The 24506-nt window shown below is 31.8% G+C and overlaps 1 protein-coding gene across 1 annotated transcript; it reads left to right on the forward strand.

The window, feature by feature from the left end:
- The first annotated feature begins 619 nt into the window (after positions 1-619).
- On the forward strand, positions 620-24506 carry LOC134712104 (C-1-tetrahydrofolate synthase, cytoplasmic-like). The gene is made up of 24 exons (XM_063573258.1): positions 620-718; positions 1704-1788; positions 2632-2745; positions 3241-3300; positions 3915-3991; positions 5441-5541; positions 6679-6815; positions 7253-7364; positions 7717-7886; positions 9151-9206; positions 9558-9731; positions 10488-10624; positions 12615-12844; positions 13419-13521; positions 14531-14607; positions 14953-15093; positions 15592-15660; positions 16176-16287; positions 16784-16965; positions 18719-18819; positions 19545-19722; positions 20338-20445; positions 20651-20803; positions 23804-24506. Exons 1-24 carry the CDS (start codon positions 684-686, stop codon positions 23891-23893), a joined length of 2802 nt encoding a protein of 933 aa, XP_063429328.1. The 5' UTR covers positions 620-683; the 3' UTR covers positions 23894-24506.

Here is a 24506-nt window from a genome sequence, read left to right on the forward strand (position 1 = left end):
AGATTTTTTTTATATTTTCGTGATCCGTGATCATGGAAATTTATTTTCTATGAATCTCGATGGACAAAAAAATCAACTCGTGAATCGTGATGAGAACCCCCCCCCCCCCCCCCCCCCCCCCCCCCCCCAATTAGGTTCCTCCCGGGGCGTTTTGACGTAAACGTATCACTTGAATTCTGGTAAAAAAAAAATCTCAATAAATTATAAAACCACGGTTCCTTTTAAACACATTTTAAAGTAACGGTTTTGGATAATTTCTCCAACACCAATGACCATTAGATTTAAAATCAACAGCAAGGATTAAATACATTTAAACATAAAAAGAAAAGAAAAGGAGAAGTCTATAAGGTATGTTCAAGTTGCTATTGATTAGTTTTTAATGACAGAAATGGGCCTCCCCTTGAACCGCCACTACTATAGAAGGTGTTATAACCTGGTTCCGATTGGGGCTCTCATACCCATCGCTGAGGTTGGGGCGTACACTTAAAAATAGACTAGCTACGCCACAGCCCTCTATTCTAATTCTTTATTCATTATTTCTAGTTTCAGAGGTTCAAGTTTTGTTGAATTAACCGTACCCGGAAATAAAACTTCGTCCCTCGCATCGGTCTTTAAATTTATCATACTTTTGATTTGTTGACCCATGACCCACGTGCAAAAATAGGAAAATATATATTTGCAAAATGGCACAAATATTAAGTGGAAAAGATGTCTCAGAGTAAGAAAGCATTTAAACTATAAAATTAAGTTGTTGTGAATCAATATTTAGGGTTGTCACGTCGTAGTTAGTTTGCACGATCATTTTCTACAGGTGTTTTTCAAGAGATAATTTTGACAGGTCACGGCCGCGCCATTTGGACTAATTTTCTGTCCTTAGATTGAAATGACGTCGTGGTCTCAAATATTTATCGTTATTGTTATTTTTTAAAATAAATTATGTAATTCCTCAACTTAGAAGTTAGCGTTGATGCCACATTAACACACAAAAGATGTATATCCTATATACATGTATTTGAAACACTAATTTCTTTCTTCAATAATTTTTCAATATATGATTTTGAGTTGGAAAAGATAAAAATAGTTTAAGAATTGACATATTTTTGTGAAATAAGCAAGTCAAGATCCTCTTTGAAGTTTCTTTTATGTGTTTTACATTGCTGCATCTTTGAATTCACTTTTTGCACTATATTTCACTATTGACATTATAAGTATTGATCACTATAATAGTGACTATCTATATTTTTTTTGTAAATAATTTTATATTTACAGACTTTATTATATTTAAAAATATTTGATTTCAAATCACTGAAGCACATCAGTAGTTAATACCAGTTATTATCTAGACTGCTGTATGAAAAAAAATAGTTATTACCTTCAAAATATGACAATAAAAAAATGGTGTGAACTTGTGGTACTATAATGACATCTTGGAGTATTTGAAGTGGGAGCTATTTTCTTTGGTTATAATGTAGATGTACTGTAACAAAATAGAGAAGTTTAATAATTGTAATAATTAAAAGAGGAATTGCTATGAAAATATCCTGGTATGAATTCTTATAACAGGTGTTATAAATCATGGTAATTGATTAAAAAATACATTATGTCATGGAATATCATTTACAATGTAATTATTCATTAAAATCAATACCTTTTGCCATTTGTTTACCATCTTTCTTTTTCATTTTACCATGTTTACATTTCAGAGAAATAAGACAGGGATTAAAGACTGAGATAGAGCAATTAAAAACTACTTATCCTGGCTTTTGTCCTGGATTAGCCATTGTTCAGGTAAAATATCAGTTTTTAGGAAGACTTAAATTGAGCATCTGGAAGTAAGATAATCTAATCTTACTTCCAAATGCTCAATTTAAGTCTTCCTAAAAACTGACATTCTTAGATTTATGTTGATTGTCAGTTACCTGTTACTGTGTATTCAAACATACATTGATTGTTATACTGAATAATCAGGTAAAAAAAAATGTTGTTTAAGATACTGTTCTTACATTTCTATAAATAGAATTAAATTGAGAATGGAAATGGGGAATGTGTCAAAGAGACAACAACTCTACCATAGATCAGACAAACCTGGAAAATGCATTTTGATGTAACATTTTTCTTTCCTGAAAATCTGGATTCCAATGAAACAAAAATTTTAAATCTGAAAGCTATTTTTGATTAAAAAAATGCCATGGCAAATAGGAATAAACAACAGTATATAAAATCACAACATGAAAACTTAAGACACAAAAAAACAAGGGAGGGGAGGCGGATATCTCAGGTGCTCTGACGTCTGTAAGGTTTATTAAACCCTGCTCTATATGTGGCATATGTTGTTAAGCTCATGTAAAGTAAACAAACAATTTTTGCTTTTTAAAAATGATGAACATGTCTCTGACAGTCTGCAGGGTTAGCCACTAGTCCGATGCCACAGACTATTGAAATTTCAATTGGACTAGTAAGATTTTGCTAAACTTTGTTTGGCCCAATAAGAAAAATGTCAGGATATTGGTCTTCGGACTAGTAGTTGAAAAAGTTTTATGTGCAGACTGCTCTGGAAATGTTTTAAATCATTGTTTGTTATGTAAAACTTAGCCTAAAACAGAAACGTAAATTTGAATATTATGTTTGTAGGTGGGTGATAGAGATGATTCTAATGTGTATATTGGTCAAAAAGTCAAGAATTCTGGAGCTATAGGAGTTGCTGCTAGACATGTCAAATTACCAAGAACATCAACACAGTCTGAGGTACAATTAAGAATACTGTATGGAAGATTTATTTGAATTATAAAGCCAACATTATAATACTATTATTTAACATAGCAGCTCATTTTAAAACACATGATTTTCTCTTTTCTGTATTGATTCAGAAAATGATATCATATTGTCTAAATCCTATTGTTCCAAATGTAATATTATCAAGCTAACATGAGGAGTTGTGAAAAAGAAAGAATTATTCCTGATTATTACTAATTTAATTAGATATTTCAAATAGGTAAGAAATAAATAATGGATTTAATGTACATCCAACTAAAAGTCTTGTTCCATTTCAACACATTGCACCCAGGGAGTTCTATGGAAATATGGTAATTACCTATAAAGTCAATTTTATAATTTCACTTACATTTTCAAAATACCAAACAAATTTGACACCACCCATTGTTGAGATTTAGAAGAGCATTCCCTGTATGTTTTTAGACTGCAGATACAAAAGTCATTTTTATTTTGCTATGATTTTTGTAGGTTTTGGATGCTGTTGAAGGTTTGAATTCTGATCCTGCTGTTCATGGAATGATTGTTCAGGTAATTCACAATATTCCATGCTCACAATGAAGTAGTAAATATGTTTTGTTTGCCAAGTTCAACCCTTACTGGTTAATAATTGGTCAAAAGACCACTTTTGAATTCGTCCTTCACAGGAAAAAAATCCATTATGCACGTCTTCATGACGTTATTTATCAGAAAGTGGGGATCGCCTGTATCCCCGCACAATTAATGTTCATTAAGCGTCTACATGATAATTGTGCAGGGTAAACTAGACATAATGTTTTTTCTGTAGGTATTTAATAACAATTCCCTAATGACAGTAGTGCTGATTGTCAATTAAGGGAATTCAGTTTGCTAAATACTTCTTGCAGTAAAGCATCACAGTTTTCCAACCACTTGCTCAACATGCAAAGTTTTTGATGGAAATGCATTGAACTCCAAAGTTGTCTATAGTTATTTAGTTACCTAAGATGTCCTGACATTGAAACAATATTGACAAATATTTTGCTTCATGAACAGTTTTTCATTTTAACCTTTTTTTTTTGTTTAAATAAATATTAAGGTCTTCTGTTATACATTTGAGTTTGCCTATTTGATTTGATTAAATCTCTTGAGTGTTTTTTAAATGGAAATGTGTGATTATTTTTCAGCTTCCTTTAGATAGTGAAAATGAAATAGACTCCCATCGTGTAACTAATGCTGTCAGACCAGAGAAAGATGTTGATGGGTAAGAATGGAAGAAATTATATGATCGCCTATCTTATATGCATGCTTACGATGATAAGTGAATACATCTGACAAAAAAAACCATTCAAAATATTAAATCATTTTGAATATTAATGAATAAAACAGTATGTATTATGCAAGGCATGTATTAAAACAATCCAATTTAAAATAGAGGTATGATTGAAGTAAGATTGAAGTAAGTTCAGGATTTCTATATCAAGAACTAAACCGTTGAATTGCTTGAAATCATTTCACAGCCAAGAAAGGATTTTTTTTCAAGCAATTTTAATAAATAAATTCAATGAATCATCTGTACACGCTCTGGGAAATGTATTGAAAAAGCACTTGCAAGCATATAAAACTATATGAAGAAAGTTAATAGGTTATTATAGATTATTTATGGTTTTCCCTATCTTCAAACTTGTGGAATTGTGACAGTCCTGAGAGATATGGCCAAAAAATATCCTCAAGTTTGAAAGACCCTTGATGATAGATCTATTTATCGCTATTTTTCCTATGAGGTCATTCATGTTAACATTGACAACAGCATGTGTGCCCTTAGTGTCTAGCGATTTTTTTTATTCCAAATGAATAAGGGGGATATTATAAGTTATCTACGTTCATATCCGTAGATATTGATATTTTAACACCCTGAAGTACCCCAGTACATCATGAGGCGTAGCCGAAGGGTGTACAGGGTACTGAAGGGTGTTAAAATATCCATATCTACGGATATGAACATGGATAACGAATTTATCCCGGTCTTAGTCCGAATCGGGCGAGTTTTATGGAAATTCAGCTACAAAGTGTAATGCAAAAACAACGTTTTTTTCATTATCTAAAAAGTTTTATTGAAATTTGGAAATTTTACATATTTTTTACGGGGTGTAGGGTACTACCTTTGGTAGAACCCTACAGGTAGTCAAATATAAGACGTTTTTAATACGGAGACAGAGAAACTGGATTGAGTCAAATTTGGCGCTCAATGTTGTGAGCGTTACGCATAATAGATGGTGTGACGTCAACGTGGGTAATTTGCATAGCTAGGTCAGTAGTCCCATTCCTTGAAAATGTGGCAGTCAAGTGATGCATTTAATGAAATGAGTGTAAATGATCGGCATAATAGGACAAATTCGTTAATGAATTAAATATTTTTAATTACAAACATCATGGATAATCTACAAAATTCAATATTTCACAAGGAGCCATCATGAAACTAAGGAAAACTTGCGTGAAGTTCCCCGGGATAATGGTTAGCAACGTCAGGGGATATGGGTTAGCAACACCCAGGGGCTATGGGTTTTGTAACGACGTGCATTAACCAATCAAAATCCTAGATATATACTAAGCCGGGGATAAGATAAATTATCACAAAAGCAGATCGAAGGAAAAAATACACAAAATAGCACCAAAAGTAAATTTTGAAGAAATGTTTTATCTTATTTGCCAGATTACATCAGATCAATGCTGGTAAATTGTCTAGAGGAGATTTAGATAGCTGTATTTTACCATGTACACCTAAAGGATGTCTGGAACTCATCAGAAGATCAGGTAACATTAACAATCTTCTCATACATAGACAAATTATTTAGGGGACTCAAATTAGACCTATTCATGTTTAAACTCCTGTTCGTTTGAGAGATTTGAAAACTCCCAAGAGTTATTTGAATTTTATTGTCCAAGAGATGAAAATCCCAATACTTCAATTTTACTTCAATACTAAAACTGCATATTGAGTGAAGAGAGACAAAAACAAACGATTATATACTAATGGCAGATTTTAAAATATTTTCATAATATGAACAATTTAAGAATCATTATACGTATAGCTTTATCTGTATAGCTATATTACTATACAGATAAAGCTATACGTATAAACGTTAGCTTTATACATCAATGACCCCAACTAACCTATAAGCCCCATCTCCTTATTGTATTTCATCAACAACGTCACGTCACAACCATGACAACGCAAAGTAACAATGGTCAAACTTTTATGAATTTAAACTTTTATGTCTTCAAATTGGTTATTTATTTACCTTGATTATCACAAGTAATTAATTAAGTTCATTTTCCCTTTCTAATTCCTTAATATGTCAATGTCTTATCGCCTGGACTATGCTCATAGGGAAATACCCCAAAATGGAACCCCAAGAGGGAAATTCCAAACACTTTTTTTAACAATTTTTGTTACATTTTTGTTTTCGATTTCAGTATAAAGACAATATATGTATAGTGTCTTGAAATATGAAATTTATTTGTATTCGGCACGAAACAGGAAAATGCTGGGTAGAACCTCGCATTTTCCAGTTTCTAAGCCTCATACAAATAAGTTTCATATTTCAAGACACTATACGTATATTGTCTTAATGCTATGCTGGTCATCTTGATGAAAATTTGTGATAAATATTTGTCTTTGATACACAAACTGAGCAATTTAAGATAGTTTTGAATATTATATAATCACATATGATAACTGTCAATGTATTATTTTCATGGTTTTGATAAATTCATTCTGTATAAACTTCCTGTCATTAAATGAAGACAAATCAAATGAACATGTAAAACATGTTTTTTAGGAATGTGTTGTTGTTTGTAAATATATTTTTGTTTAGTCCATACTTGATCTAATAAATGAAATGTAATCTAATAAATAAAATTTATCAGAGTCTATCATAACAATTGTAGGAGTGACAATTGCTGGTTCCACAGCTGTTGTAGTTGGTAGAAGTAAAATTGTAGGATCTCCTATGGCTGATTTGTTGAAATGGAATCATGCTACTGTGACTGTATGCCATTCTAAAACACAAAATTTACCAGATATTGTAAGTGATATAATTCTCAATCATAGTATGACGTAATCTTAAATTTAAGAAGGGTTATTTTGTGTATGGAAAGTGGCTGAATTTTCTTGATAATTATACACTCTTTAGAATGATATAGGTTGTCTCCCATAACATCTGCAAATCAGTTATAAAAACATACTGGTATATCTGGCGTGGAAGTGAAAAATAATGCACTCATCTTAAGTAATTGTAAAATAAGTTTTTTGGGTAAGACATATTGATAAGTAAACATACACCCAATTAGAATTTTTCAAGTTTGCATTAAGGATTAAAAATAGAAACAACATCATATAATACTTCTGAACAAATGTTTTTGGGGGTGCATCTTCTTGCAGTTACTTAAAAATAGTCATTGAAGCTTTTGTATTGTGAATTATACAAAACATGTTTAATGAAATATTTAATACGTATTGTAGGTTAAGACAGCAGATATTGTAGTAGTAGGAATAGGCAGACCACAAATGGTGAAAGGTGATTGGATAAAAAAAGGGGCTGTAGTTGTAGATTGTGGTATCAACTCTATTCCAGGTACACAATATCATATCTCAACAATGTTTATAATAATAGACTTACACTTATTATACAAATTAATTCAAGTTGTCAAATTTGGTTGTTTTATGTTAATGTTAATAATGTCCATAAAGTAGTAATCTGGCTGGTAATTTTTGCTTTGATTAAAAATGCATTATGTGTGATGCTGCTCCAATTCAACAAAAATATCACATTTAAGCTCTTTAAAACATAAAAACTTAATCTTTAGCCTGATATCTTATGGTAATCAAAAACTTTTAAGGACTTGAACATTGAAGGTCATCTTACATTATTATTTTTCTAAACATGTTAATATAAAGATGGTAACCACAGCAGTGTATTTATTTAGATGCAACAAAGAAGTCTGGAAAGAGACTGGTTGGTGATGTAGATTTTGATGAAGTGAAACAAGTAGCATCATGGATCACCCCAGTTCCTGGTGGTGTAGGTCCTATGACTGTAGCCATGCTGTTACAGAATACTGTAGAACAGGCCAGGAAAACAGCTGCAAAATCTGTGGTAAATATGATAAATGTATTTATTGAAGGCAGCTATTAAAAGAAAAGAATAAACCATTTTTTGCCTCGCTGGACGAAGTAAAAAAAGCGAGACAAATGTATGCTGTTTCCAGCATGGGCGGTGATGGCGCTGGCAACGACGGCGGCTTCAACAATGTTTAAGTTTGTGATTATCTCTAATTTATGGTGAACTACTGGTCAAAGATATTTGGTATGCAGTTGTATAAGTATTGGCACATCTCATTACCATTGAGATTATTTGACCTCGCCCCCTCAGTTATGGTCTATTGACTTTGAAACCTTGCTTAGTTTTCATGTATTAGTTTGTGATTAGGTCTAGTTTATGGGGAACCACTAATGGTAAGTTAATGATAATTGTTATGTAGATTTATTAGCAGTGGCAGACATCATTTCCATGGAGATGAATTGGCCAGGCCCATCAGTCATAGTCTATTGACTTTGAAATGTTTGCTTAGTTTTCATGTATTAGTTTGTGATTAGGTAAGTTTATGGGGAACCACTAGTGTTAAGTTAATGATAATTGGTATGCAGTTGTATAAGCATTGGCATATCTTTATTTTCATGGAGATTATTTAGCCCTTCCCCCTCAGTCATATTCTACTGGCTTTGAAACTTTTGCTTAGTTTTCATGTATAAGTTTGTGATTAGGTTGTTTATGGGGAACCACTAGTTATAGGTCAACGATTCTTGGTATGCAGTTGTAATAGCATTGGCACATCTTATTACCATGGAGATAATTTGACCTTGCCCCCTCAGTTATGGTTTCTTTTGCTTTGTTCATATGTATGAGTTTGTGTTTAGGTTTGTTTAAAGGGAACTACTTATGATAAGTCAAAGGTATTTGGTATGCAGTTGTATTAGCACTGGCCCATCTCATTTCCATGGATATTGTATAGCCTTGTACCTTCATGCATGGTTCATTGACTGAATATTTGCAAATCTTGCATGTTAAAGTATTGCTATTTTATTTTCACCATTTGCATTAACGAAATTACAAAAAAGGGAGACATATCTCTGTGATAACAGTTTATGATATTGTTGGAACAACTTGTATCAGCATTATTTGTCTACTTGGCATAAGTGCTTTATTTGGATCAAGAGTGATGAAATGTTAGCACCTGTCTTTACTTTTACAAGAAAAAATTCAAAATACCAATTCTATTGAAAATACTACACAGTAAATAATTTATTGAAGAAGCGAGCTTATCTCCATCTAACAATCATTTGTTAAACCTTCATTGTAGGCAGGAAAATGGAACCTTGAACTCAACCCATTGAAGCTTGTTACTCCAGTACCGAGGTAAGAATACGGTATTTAATTTCAAACTTTTCTTAATTTAAAATCTCAAATAATGACAATGGGCCACTATGAATGTGGAAATGTGATTTCTGCTTATCGTAACAGCTTATCTATTAGTTGGCTCCATGCAGATATAAAAATAAATGCAAATCTGATTGAAACAAACATCAAAAATCATACTGCCAGTTCATAGTTCTATTGGTTTTGATTTGAAGGATTTAGAAAGCTACTTTAAATCTGGAAACAGTATATCAATCCGGAAATGAATCTAGTAGGCTTTTCAGTAAAAATTTGTGAGAATTGCAACAGATTTTACATGTTACACATTTTGATACTTGTTTATTATTGTAGTGACTTAGTCATAGCCCAGTCCCAGACACCTAAAAACATAGAAATATTGGCAGATGAGATAAGCTTGCTGAAAGATGAAGTAGATTACTATGGTAAAAAGAAAGCCAAAGTTTCATTGAAAGTTCTAGACAGATTACAGAATAATAAGAATGGCAAATATGTTGTAGTCACAGGGTAACATATTTTATTTTTCCCATATAAGTTAAACATAAGGTTATATTGATAATTATAATGGATTTACTTGCTGTAAATATTACTTTCTATTAATTCTGTAAGTACAGATGATAAATTTAAATGATAATTAAAGATAGCTGGTATGCCATTGTTTGATCTGTTCGATTGCGAATAATTAAATTTTTTGCTTATGTCATACGTCTTTTACTTAGGACTATAGCTGTCCCGAAGAACTCCGTCTAGATTATGAAATAGATTTATTGAAATGGCATGTGATTAAATTGGACACAATTATGTCGAGTTATTCACTGAGTAATTCAAATAAATATATTTTAGCTTTTATGACTTTATGATCAATTTTAAAAGCAATTGCTTTTACTGTCATGGTGTATATAAAAAAGAAGATGTGGTATGATTGCCAATGAGACAACTATCCACAAAAGACCAAAATGACACAAACATTAACAACTATAGGTCACCGTACAGTCTTCAACAATGAACAAAGCCCATACCGCATATTGTTTATCGTCAAAAAGAGTGCACACGTTTTTCATCCTACAGTTCTTATTGTAAGAGGTATCCTTTAATCAAAAATGTTTCACCTTTTCAAATAGTGAGTAGAATGGCAGCAAAGATGTCAATTTTGTTATCTGTAATTACATATATATGTTAGACATATTTTAAAATCTGTATCAAGCTTGTGCTGAACAGTGAATAGATATAGTTATCAAAATACAAACTATAGGTTCTTTTCAGGATTACACCAACACCACTAGGAGAGGGTAAAAGTACTACAACCATTGGATTAGCTCAAGCTTTAGGTTCACAATCAAAGAAAAATGTATTTGCCTGTGTTCGTCAGCCATCTCAAGGACCTACCTTTGGAATCAAAGGTACTTATTTTAGAGGTTTATAATTGAAGGACTGATATTTGTGGCAATATTCAAAGCAAATTTGCAGACAAACAGATTAACAGTGCATTTTACTGGCTTACATCTAGAAGTTACCAGTAAACCAGAAAATCTTGATGTTCAAGTTTAACCCTTTCAACGCTACACAAAAAAATAGAAAAATGGCTGCTGCTGCTGCATTTTTTTTTAGTTTATTCATTAGAACAGTATTTTCCTTTTCAGACTGCTGTATCTTTTTTATTATATGAGATACAGAGAAAGTTATTGCATGAAAAATGCTCAGGAGAGCATGAACTGTAATAATAGGCAATTATTTTACTGAAATTTTTATCAGGTTACCTGCGTTTTCAGGTAATTAACAGGTAAAAGGTGTAATTTATTACATTTGTGTTGAATTTTGAATAAAAACTACTTTTAGTCTTCATTTATTTTGTTGTTTTATCTGCCATATTGTATAGAAGACACCAATTGCCCGATTCAGTAGCGTATTGTACCATACATAACGTTTTATTTAATCGTGGCACAAATAAATAGCTCCGTGCTAAAAAATGTCAGTCAACCTCCGTTTTCCCCCCTTTTTCTACGTCTCGTAATGATCGATCAAATCATATTTCCCACACGAATTTAATGTAATAAACACGTTGAGATAACAAGAAACCTTTTAACTAATCCTCGTTGTTAGATCGCCAAGGAAATGCTGAAATTTTTCCATATTTACAACTTCGTTTCCGATTTCTGCCATTTGCATTTGTCAAAATATTTGTTTTTATTTTCCTTCTATTTTCCTTCTACTGCATGATTTTACTATAAAAATTGTCGGGATTTCAAGCGCAAATGAGACCTTGCATATCCTAGATTCAAACGATGAAAAATTAGAGAGAACCCGAATGACAACCGAATGGTTTAAGAGTCCTAATGAAAAATCCTTTTTCATCGCGGCATATGCCGCGAATAGCAGTGGCGAACGGCGTACGTCATCGCGGCATATGTCGTGTATAACGTTGAAAGGGTTAATACTAATAAACCATTGTAGCAAACAATTCATTTAGATAGTATTTGAATGTTAAAAATCTATCAAGAAATGTCAACTACAAGTATTACAGTTTTGAGCATGGTAAACTTTAAATATTCAGTTAAAAAAGTATGTAACTAATTGATGGCATACTTTGTACTTATTATTTTAATTATCTACCTTCTTTGTAGGATTGTTATATTTAAACATCATTCAGCCTGCAAAATTAAAACACATAACTCCATCTAAGGATGATACCAATGCTTTTAATAAATGCTTTATTTCATGGGTGGAGCTGCAGGAGTAGGTTATTCTAAGGTAGTCTCTATGGAGGAATACGCCCTCAATCTGACTGGTGATATCCATGCTATTAATAAATTCTTTATTTTATAGGTGGAGCTGCGGGAGTAGGTTATTCTAAGGTCGTCTCTATGGAGGAATACGCCCTCAATCTGACTGGTGATATCCATGCTATTACAGTAGTTGTCGTTTGTTTATGTAATATATACGTGTTTCTCGTTTCTCGTTTTGTTTATATAGATTAGACCGTTGGTTTTCCCGTTTGAATGGTTTTACACTAGTAATTTTGGGGCCCTTTATAGCTTGTTGTTCGGTGTGAGCCAAGGCTCCGTGTTGAAGGCCGTACTTTAACCTATAATGGTTTAATTTTTAAATTGTTATTTGGATGGAGAGTTGTCTCATTGGCACTCACACCACATCTTCCTATATCTATTAATAAATTCTTTATTTTATAGGTGGAGCTGCAGGAGGTTATTCACAGGTCATCCCTATGGAGGAATACAACCTCCATCTGACTGGTGATATCCATGCTATTAATAAATTCTTTATTTTATAGGTGGAGCTGCAGGAGTAGGTTATTCTAAGGTCGTCTCTATGGAGGAATACGCCCTCAATCTGACTGGTGATATCCATGTTATTAATAAATTCTTTATTTTATAGGTGGAGCTGCAGGAGGAGGTTATTCACAGGTCATCCCTATGGAGGAATTCAACCTCCATTTGACTGGTGATATCCATGCTATCACAGCAGCCAATAATTTGCTTGCTGCTCAGATTGAGGCTCGTATGTTTCACGAAAGTACACAAACTGATGAAGCTTTGTTTAAGAGATTAGTACCAGATGTCAAAGGAACTAGAACATTCTCCAAAATACAACTTGCTAGACTGCAGGTAACTATACAAAACTTTTGTTTTGGTTTGATTATTTGTCCATAAAGTGAAGATGACCCTATTGATTTTAATCCAAATACCAAAGTCCTGAAATTTTAAAGTCGAGGAACTATAGGTCTAACCTCTAAAAATAAAAAAAAGAAGATGTATTATGATTGCTAATGAGACAACTCTCCACAAAAGACCAAAGGACACAGAAATTAACAGCTATAGGTCACTGTACAGCCTTCAACAATGAGCATATCCCTTACCATAGTCAGCTATTAAAGGCCCCAAAATCATAAATTTAAAACAATTCAAACATGAAAACCATTGGTCTAATTTATGTACCAAAAAAAATAAGGAAAATCTTTGTAGGTTTGAACAGTTGATATCATGGTCTGAATCACCATCAATTACTTATCTGCCTTTGCTAAAAAAGTATACTTATTCCCTCAAAAGTCTGGTCATGCTACTTTATTTGCTCTTAGAAATAGCTACTGATAATGTTTTCATTATTTTAGAAGTTTTTACATGATTTCATGAAGCTTTTTATAAGTGTACTTGTATCTCTTAATAAATATTTATATTACAGAAAATAGGAATAGGAAAAACAGATGCCAACAGTTTTACACCAGAAGAAGTAAAATCCTTTGTTAGATTGGACATTGACCCAAAAACCATTACCTGGCAAAGAGGTATCTATTTGTAGTTCTACAACACTATATATGGCTTTACAGATTAGCTCACATAGTAAGAGATACAAGTTGCTTTAGCCTTCAAATATCTTCACTGATAGTATCTTTAATTTACATATGACTATACAGTGAAATGTTGATTCTTTATCATGTGAGTGGTGGTTGGTTTGATACAAGATGACAGTCTCATAAGAGCCTATCAAGATTAGTAAGAGAATGTAAGGAAAGTTTGTAAGATCTGTTTTTTTGTGTTCCTGCAATCAAAGCCCTTATGATGGTGACTTAGTAGTATCAATTCTTAGAACTGTATCACCACTTATTAGATACTGTGGATTCATTTATTTTCGTGGGTACCAATTTTCGTGGTTTGAGGAAAACTTGCATATTTGTGGATATTTGATTTCGTTGTTTTAACAAAGTCTACACTCATTCCTTTAGAAAATTTGTTATTCGTTGAACATTTGAATTCGTGGATCCCCTGTACCAACGAAATCCACGAAAATTGGTATCCAACGAATATAAATGAATTCACAGTAGACAATTTAGAGTGCATTGAGCATTTTAAGCATCTCATCTATGAATTCATCAATGTAATATATACTTGATACTCAAGTTACAAAATGATATGTTAATCTTTAACCATACTTACCAAGAGAATTACATAAATGTGTGGTGTATGAATCTATTATCTGTTCTTAAAGAAATCAATGATATCATTGTTAAAGTAATATGTGAAATTAAAGTCACCTTCCATTGTCCATTAATTCATATCATTACCAGTGCCTTCCAATGCTTAGAACAATGCAATGTTTATTTTTTAGTTCCCACTGTAAAATTAATGATCACTTTCAGTACTCACAATGTCTTTGATTAGAAAGATTAAAACTATTGTCAATTAAATATAATAAACATATATAGTCATTTGTTGTTGGCACAAAAATATCTTAACAAGACACAGATTTGCCATTGCTCTTGCTATTAAATATAATAATTATCCTCTGTTTTGTAGTGCTAGATACTAATGATCGTTTCCTAAGAAAAATCACAGTTGGTCAAGGTCCACTTGAAAAAGGCCATACAAGAGAGGTAGGAAAATACATGTAATGAAATTTGCATTGCTCAGATATATAGTATTGTAATGTTTTTGGGGTGTAAAGAACCCTTTTGCATATCTATAGATCCTCCTGCTATAGTTTTCCAATAGTTTTTATATGTCCCCTTGAAAACAGGTTGCATTATTTTAACCAATGTCTGTCCATCCATCCCTTGAACTCAAATTTGCTTTCAATCTTTCTAATGTTCTTTTAAAGCACCTTATTCCAAAATCTGTATGAAAATCTATTTATAATTTTGTTGGCTTATACCTGTATATAGTTACCCTTAAAGTGTGTTATACAGTTATGAAATCACTCTCTTTTGATTACATTTTAGTGTCAGTTTGATATAGCAGTAGCAAGTGAGATAATGGCTATATTGGCTCTGACCACTGGATTACGAGACATGAGAGAGAGGCTTGGTAGAATGGTAGTAGCCAGTAGTACCAGTGGTGTCCCTGTCACAGCTGATGACCTGGTTTGTATTTGCTTTACAGATAATTATAGGAATCCTATTTAAAGTTATTTTCATAAATTTCAGCATTTTGCTTCCATTGAATTAAGTAAAAAAAGATTAAAATATGATTTTGATGAAATATTTAATAAGGTAGTTGCAATAATAAATACTAGATATATAAGTTTTCAAGTCAATTTACTAAGTTTTGCAAACCTTTCATTATTGAGTTGATTAAATATTTTTTCTCATTTTCAGTAAAGATCGTTTTCCATTATTTATAAAACAACCCATCTATTTGAGTCCTTAATCTCTATTTGTGGGGAGGAGGGATTTTTAACTCTAAATTGGGAGACCTACTTAACAACTTAAATGGACAAAAAAAACTTTTAGGAATATGAAAAGATTTGAAAACTATAGACCATTATTTTATTTTTATTTTGGCCTCAGAATGGCTACCTAACAGCTCCAAAATTGCTTTGATTATCTAGTTGTTATTGATATCTTTGTTTTTGTTTAAAGGGTGTTAGTGGTGCTTTGACTGTGCTAATGAAGGATGCTGTCAGACCTAATCTTATGCAGACACTTGAGGTAATACTAATTTCTTTTAGAGCAAGATTTTTGTGTCAGACTTTTTTTAATTGGAAGTTTGTTTCTTAAAACTCTTGTAGAGCTAAATGGCTAAAACATCAAAGATCACTTATTGCTACTGTTTAGTGACTTTTGAAAATTAATGAAGGAAGTAAAATAAAACTAATTAGTCAGCCATCATGTTTCATATGCTGCTGAAGTTTTACTGATATTTTTTATTTGTATGCCAACAGTGTTACTCTTGACTGTTTGTTCCATTTTCTTTTCCACACTCGAACTTGTTTGCCTTATGCATGTTTTATGAAATTCATACACAATGCTAAGAACTAGAACTAGCAGAGTTTAATTGGGCAGTGAGACACTAACCATTCTATAGTAATGCCCCTTTATAACTGGGAAAATTACAAAGCCTTAGCAAGAGCATTCATGTCCTCAAAATCATTCTTTTATTCTAATTTTGTTTGTATACATGTTATTGTTATATACTTATAATAAGTTGACTATTTCTTTTCCAGGGAACACCGGTATTTGTTCATGCAGGCCCATTTGCAAACATTGCACATGGAAATTCATCTATCATAGCAGATAAAATTGGATTAAAGTTAGTTGGAGAAGAGGGTTTTGTTGGTGGGTGTAGCTTTGTTCTTAATGTTTATTTCAAAAGGAGGCAGTGTGAATTATTTGCTTCCACACATTTGCAATAATCACAATGATATTTTCCTATAACTTGATCACATTTATATTTACAATTCTTACCTTTTTTGCAAACAACACAACATATGTCTTTCATTTTGCATAAAGTAGTTATCTTTTTTTTCCAAAATTTTCCCCAAACAATTATAAACTCAAAGGAAGTGAGAATTTATGAAATAAGTCAGTGCAATAATCTGGATCTTTGACCTTTTGATTATCTTTATATCGTCAAGCATGCATCATTCTTACATTGTATTAGATTTGGAAGAAATCAATAGCCTAGCTTGTGTCAATAATATTTTCAGCAGATATTTATGTTTAGGACAACATGTAAAGGAGTGTTGTACAGCATCAGCAGAATGAAAATTTTGAGTAAGGGAATCTGGTGTGGTATATTTCTTTAATTTCATTATAAATCTTTTCTTTGCAGTGACTGAATGTGGGTTTGGTGCAGACATTGGTATGGAAAAGTTCTTCAATATCAAATGTAGATACTCCAATTTAATTCCCAATGCTGTGGTACTAGTTGCTACTATCAGAGCACTAAAGATGCATGGAGGTGGACCTACTGTAACAGCAGGAGTACCTTTACCAAAGGAGTATATTGAGGAGGTATTTACTTGAAGATTTATAGATAAATTAAATCAATGTGAACACTATGCAGTTGACAATTTTTATACCCCCGCTTTGAAAAAAGGGGGGTATACTGTTTTAAACTCTGTCTGTCAGTCCGTCCCTCAGTCTGTCCGTCCGTCAGTCAGTCTGTCCCATGAAACTTTCGTCGCATTTTTCTCAGGAACTACAATACAAGGATTTCTGAAATTTGGTTTCATGGTTTATCTAAATCAGCTATACCGTTTGATGCGTTTTCAGATTGATCACTTGACAACTTCCTGTTTACCGAACACTTGTATGATTTTACACATGATAGTCAAGTTGGAAATTTTCGTCACATTTTTCTCAGGAACTACAATACCAGGATTTCTGAAATTTTGTTTCAGGATTTATATAAGTCAGCTATACCGTGTGATGGGTTGTCAGATTCATCACTTGACAACTTCCTGTTTACCGAACACTTGCATATTTTTACACTATTGATATTATCCACTTGCGGCGGGGTATCATCAGTGAGCAGTAGCTCACAGTTTCACTTGGTTTTTTTTAAAAAGGGGTGTTTTTTCCAGTTGATAAATGATTTATATACAAAGGGTTCTTTTCACAATAAGATACAGTCGACTCTCTTTATCTCGAAGTCAGCCGGACCAGAGAAACATTTCGAGATACACATAGTTTGACTCAAACAAACTATGTTTGACGTTTCACAACTCTTGCTTAGCTTGGTAAAGCTAAAATAAATCCGGATGAATACAGGAAGGGGGTCGATATTCTGGTATCAGATGGATGTTCTTGTATGTCAAGGTCTTTCTTTATTATAATAACATTATTTTTACTTATTCAATTGTTTCAGTTACAATGTTTTCCTATGGCTTTTATCGAGAGAGTAATTTCAAATCGATAGTTCCGTTATTCAGGCCAGTATTCAGGTCAATATAGTTGACAAAATTGTTTATTTTGGATAATTGTTTATTTTGGATACATGAGACTTTAAAAAATTTAGATTCCTCTTCATTTTGTCTTATCAAAAGAAAATACAAGAAGATCAAAGACGACGATTGAGTAGTTTTTAGGTGATCATCAACGGAAGTCAAAATCCTTACTTTATACACACCTAAGCTCATTAGTGTAAATCACAATTAATTGTTTTGTAAACATTTTAAATACTTTTTCATGAACATTAACAATGCATCACTAATTATTTATAAAAATTATATAAAAGATAATCTTAGGTAAACACTCGTGGAAATAGCATGTCATAAATCAACACAGTGGTCAGTGACTGGAAATTTTCAAATACATGTGTATTGTCAGATTAACTCTTCAATCCATTTAAATGCCGGAGGTCATGTTTTTGACATGTGTGGATTAGTTCGAGATAAATAATGAATTTTTAATGCTTTTGTTAACCTTGGGAACGTTAATTTAGTTCTACTCAACCTAAATTTCGACTCATCCAATTTTGACTCATCAGGAGTCGAATTACATACATTTATATGGAACAAAGTTTGGGACCATGTGAAAACTTCGACTCATACGAAATTTTGACTCAACCTAGTTCAAGACAACGAGAGTTAACTGTATTCTAAATGTTAATAACATCTCATTTTTGCAAAATAACTTTGTGTGAAAATTAATAATTATTTTAAGACTGGTTTTTTTATCAGAGAGCATCCATATGAAAATACCTGTTAGACTGATATATATTTTTCTGTGATCCCTTTTTCAATTCTACAAATCATATTTTCAGAACTTAGATCTCCTGGAGAAAGGTTGTAGTAATTTGAGAAAACAAATAGAAAATGCCAACAAGTTTGGTGTACCAGTAGTTGTAGCTGTGAATTCATTTGCGTAAGATATACGTTTTAGCAGTATGGGGTTTTGGGCAATTTCTTTAAGTGAAACAAGAAAGGCACCAATCTATTCATTTCAATACTATGGATTCATTGTTATATGTTGGATACCAATTTTCATGGATTTTTTTAAGGCTTAAGATGAACCACTAAATTAAATTTTCAAGCAAACTTTGGCAAAAAACAGGAAATAAAGTCATCTCAAACATTTTCCTTAATCCACGAAAAAAATAAATGAATCATCTGTATTGCTTTTGAAAACTCAAATGGATATCTGAAAAAATGGCTTGTAATGTCAAATATTTCTAAAAAAAAAAAAAAAAGATATCATTATAAATATTTTGTTTTGTTTCCCTTTATTGTTTTTATAGTCTTAATAAAGTTAAGTTAATATCAAATTGGTACATTTATGTCTTTGATTATATTGAAGCCTGCAAGTACTCAAAATATTATACGAAAATTGCAAAAACTCTTTTTTATTGAAAGCAGTACCCATTTAATTCCTCTCTATTGATTAGTTTGAGCTTGATATTTTTTATTGGGAATTAAATGTAGACATATTGAATTTCATTGCAGAACGTAATTTTAGCTCATTCATGAGCTGTTTAAATTTTTTTAAATTACAAGCTGTACATTTAGAGAAGAATAACACATTTTATATCATGAAACAATTGGCTAACATATAGTACTATTTGTTTAAGACTGATTCATTTTCCATTTCAGTACAGATACCCCTGCAGAGGTAGCCTTAGTTCAGAAGTTTTCAAGAGAAAATGGAGCTTTTGATGCTATTAAGTGTAGCCACTTTGCACATGGAGGTCTAGGAGCGGCAGAATTAGCTGAGGCTGTTAGCAAAGCTACTCAACAACCGAGTGACTTTAAGTTCCTGTATAGTGTTGAGGTAATGGTCATACACTGTGGATTCATTATTATTCTTTGGATACCAATTTTCATGGTTTTCGTGGGTACAGGTAAAAACCTTGAATTCAAATGTTCCACGAATATGATATTTTCAATAGGCTTTGTATACAACAATTGGCAAAACCAAAAAATCAAATATCCACGGATATGCAAGTTTTCAGCAAACCACGAAAATTGATACCCACAAATATAAATGAATCCACAGTAGATTAGTATGAATACAAAATTAGAATGTTCAGTGTGAAGAAAATTACAATACAAGGAGTCTGAAAAAAAATATGTTAAATATTATTAAGAACCGAGATGGAGGATGCAGGCATCCTATAGTTCTCACTTTGTAGGTCTGTCCATAGAATTGTTTCTGTACCTCACTCAATAATGTGCAAGCAGGGCCCTTGCTAACATGTCAGGTGTTGTTTCGTTTTTTGTCAATGAGTTTGTTATTTTTCTTTATAATGAAATTAAATGATAGCTACATATAAATCATAATTTAACTGTTGGTTACTTTTTAAGTGTAATAGATCTTTTATTATGAACATTGAATTAGATCATACATGTAAATCTAAAGCACTCACTTTTATATATCCCACTTTAGAAATCTATTGAAGAGAAGATAGAGACAATAGCCAAAGAGATATATGGTGCTGATGGTATCGAAATATTACCAGCAGCCCAAGAACAGATTGATAGATACAAGAAACAGGTAGGTTACACTGTTGTTTAACTTTTATACTGCTAAAGATGATTATGTACTATTATCCTAATTGGATCTTCTTGGTAACTTACTGCTTATACCTAACACATCTATTCATTTGCCAATTATTTTGATAGATACTTTTCTCAAAAATCTTTCAAAATATTTATATTTTTAATATTAGAGGTTAAACTTCTGAAATTGTATATTACAGGGATTTAATGACTTTCCTATTTGTATGGCCAAGACTCATCTGTCCCTGTCACATGATCCTACAAAGAAAGGAGAACCTAAAGGTTTCACTGTACCTATCAGAGAGGTCAGAGCAAGTATTGGTGCAGGATTTATCTACCCTTTGTTGGGAACAGTAAGTTCTTTATATGTTGACAAACAAGTTTTTTTTTATTCAAACTGATTATTTAAACAAAAAGATTTGAAATTGCTTATGCAACAATTTATCTTTAAACAATATGCCTATTTGATGATTTTATCCAATCTAACTGTTGACACTTGACAATTTTAACCCTTTCCTCCATAATGACATCTTTTGATGCCCATGTAGTACCTCAGTTGAAAAGCTTTGACTACAAAATGTCTGCATCAGACTTAATAGAATTTGTACTCAATATGAAAAGGTTATTCATAAGAATATCTGACTTAAATTTATTTGACGAGATATTTGTTTTTCACAATGCATTCATAGTTAAAGCTTATTTTAAGCATTTTATAAAAGAATCCTATGTGAATCAAGTATGCAAAAAATAAACATTTAGGAAAGGGTTAATATTTGACCACAAAATACTGTGAATATTATTGGTCATGTAATTGATTGTTCCAGTATAAAAAGAATTTTGCATGATTATAACTTAACTTAATTTGGAATGCAGGAATGATTTTAATCAGTTATATTTAGTTAATTTCAGTTGTTTTGCCTCTTGAAATTTTGTTTTTGGCCTTTGGGAAAAGTCGATATAAACTGACCTTCTAAAAGGGGATGATATAATTGTTTTCAAATTAATTTGAATAATTTCAGTTATTTTTTTTCAATTCAAAATAAAAAAATATACCTTGAAATGAGACTAGTGAATAGACACTGCGATTTTAGTTTCTTTACGTATAGATAAATAGATTCATGTCTTGTCATATTATCGATTAATAGATTTTTATACGACCGCAAATTTTGAAAAAATTTTCGTCGTATATTGCTATCACGTTGGCGTCGTCGTCTGTGTCGTCGTCGTCGTCCGAATACTTTTAGTTTTCGCACTCTAACTTTAGTAAAAGTGAATAGAAATCTATGAAATTTTAACACAAGGTTTATGACCATAAAAGGAAGGTTGGTATTGATTTTGGGAGTTTTGGTCCCAACATTTTAGGAATTAGGGGCCAAAAAGGGCCCAAATAAGCATTTTCTTGGTTTTCGCACTATAACTTTAGTTTAAGTTAATAGAAATCTATGAAATTTTGACACAAGGTTTATGACCACAAAAGAAAGGTTGGGATTGATTTTGGGAGTTTTGGTTTCAACAGTTTAGGAATTAGGGGCCAAAAAAGGGCCCAAATAAGCATTATTCTTGGTTTTCGCACAATAACTTTAGTTAAAGTAAATAGAAGTCAATGAAATTTAAACACAATGTTTATGACCACAAAAGGAAGATTGATATTGTTTTTGGGAGTTTAGGTCCCAACAGTTTAGGAATTAGGGGCCAAAAAGGGACCCAAATAAGCATTTTTCTTGGTTTTCGCACCATAACGTTAGTATAAGTAAATAGAAATCTATGAAATTTAAACACAAGGTTTATGACCATAAAAGGAAGGTTGGTATTGATTTTGGGAGTTGGTCCCAACAGTTTAGGAAAAAGGGGCCCAAAGGGTCCAAAATTAAACTTTGTTTGATTTCATCAAAATTGAATAATTGGGGTTCTTTGATATGCCGAATCTAACTGTGTATGTAGATTCTTAACTTTTGGTCATGTTTTCAAATTGGTCTACATTAAGGTCCAAAGGGTCCAAAATTAAACTTAGTTTGATTTTGACAAAAAATGAATCGGTTGGGTTCTTTGATATGTTGAATCTAAAAATGTACTTAGATTCTTGATTATTGGCCCAGTTTTCAAGTTGGTCCAAATCTGGGTCCAAAATTAAACTTTATTTGATTTCATCAAAAATTGAATAAATGGGGTTCTTTGATATTCCAAATCTAACTGTGTATGTAGATTCTTCATTTTTGGTCCCGTTTTCAAATTGGCCTACATTAAGGTCCAAAGGGTCCAAGATGTAACTAAGTTTGATTTTAACAAAAATTAAATTCTTGGGCCTCTTTGATATTCTGAATCTAAACATGTACTTAGATTTTTGATTATGGGCCCAGTTTTCAAGTTGGTCCAAATCAGGATCTAAAATTATTATATTAAGTATTGTGCAATAGCAAGTCTTTTCAATTGCACAGTATTGTGCAATGGCAAGAAATATCTAATTTCACAATATTGTGAAATAGCAAATTTTTTTTTTCAATTAGAGTTATCTTTCTTTGTCTAGAATAGTAAGCAAGAAATATCTTATTGCAAGATTTTTTTTTAATTGGAGTTATCTTTCTTTGTCCAGAATCAACTTAAATCTTTGTTATATACAATATACAATGTATATTCACTTTTTACTACCAACTGATAAATTTAAATAATCTTTACCATTCAGTGATAACAAGCAGTTTTTTTTACATCTTAATATTTTATGATGTATTTAAATGAGTAGTTATTGTTGCAAACTCCATTAGAATATTTTAATTGAGATTAGTTTTGGAATAAAGGAAAGGGGGATGTGATTAAAAAATTGGGTTCAATTTTTCTCATTTGAAATTTCATAAATAAAAAGAAAATTTCTTCAAACATTTTTTTGAGAGCATTAATATTCAACAGCATAGTGAATTGCTCTAAGAGAAAACAAAAATTTTAAGTTCATTAGAACACATTCATTCTGTGTCAGAAACCTATGCTGTGTCAACTATTTAATCACAATCCAAATGTAGAGCTGAATCTAGATTGAATGTTGTGTCCATACTTGCCCCAACCGTTCAGGGTTCAACCTCTGCGGTCGTATAAAGCTACGCCCTGCGGAGCATCTGGTTAGAAATGCTTGGAATATTTTCTTCATTTTAATGTGAGGTTGATATTTATTAGTTCTAGAAGAACAATAAGTTTATAGATTTAATTGAATAAAATGTTGGTAAATTGGTTCTTTTTGATTGTTATTTCAGATCTGTATTGTTTTATGCATTCATATACAGCTAGGCATAAATTAACTGTCTATTGTAGCCTCTAGTTTCTGATGTGATTTTACTTTAAACATATTTTGTATTTTTACTTTCCAGATGGCTACTATGCCAGGATTACCCACAAGGCCATGTTTCTATGATATTGATCTGGATCCAGAAACAGAGGAGATTGTTGGTCTTTCATAAAAATAGAAAGTACAAAATGTGAAAATGATTGACATAACCTCAATTATGAAATATTGAAAATCATGATGAAAAATAGAAGTATGCAGAAATGTATTATACTTATTTTTTATTTTTATATTACATGCTGAGAACAATCAAGTGTTAAAAGTACCTGTTATATACATCTGTTGATTTGAAAAGAAAGCTTATAAGTATCTGATAGTTATTTACAGTAATATCTACACTTCTGATTTATCTGAATTTAACTGCAACAGTTTTAATATACCCTACTTATTGATGTGTCATGTAGTTTTCAACCTACAAGCAAGTTTTCTTTCCCATTTTTTTTTATGCTGGGTGGATCTTTAAACTTATTTGATCAGAGGGACATAGGTTTGGGTTGTATAAAGAAAATATAAGATTGAAATTGTATAGAAGTTAGATATTATGGAATGACTGGAAGATTTGTTATCAATATGGGGTTTATTCAAAGATGTAAAGATTATAAACAGATTTTCAATTGTAGTTATGGACAGTTGTGTCTAAACCAAGTAGATAAGATTTGGTTCTGTATGAAGAATTTAAGTATTTTGGTGGTTTTTCTTAATTTGAAGACTTACTCATGGGTAAAATA

The sequence above is a fragment of the Mytilus trossulus genome, chromosome 3 (assembly GCF_036588685.1).
Source record: "Mytilus trossulus isolate FHL-02 chromosome 3, PNRI_Mtr1.1.1.hap1, whole genome shotgun sequence".
Classification (NCBI taxonomy): Eukaryota; Metazoa; Mollusca; class Bivalvia; order Mytilida; family Mytilidae; genus Mytilus; species Mytilus trossulus.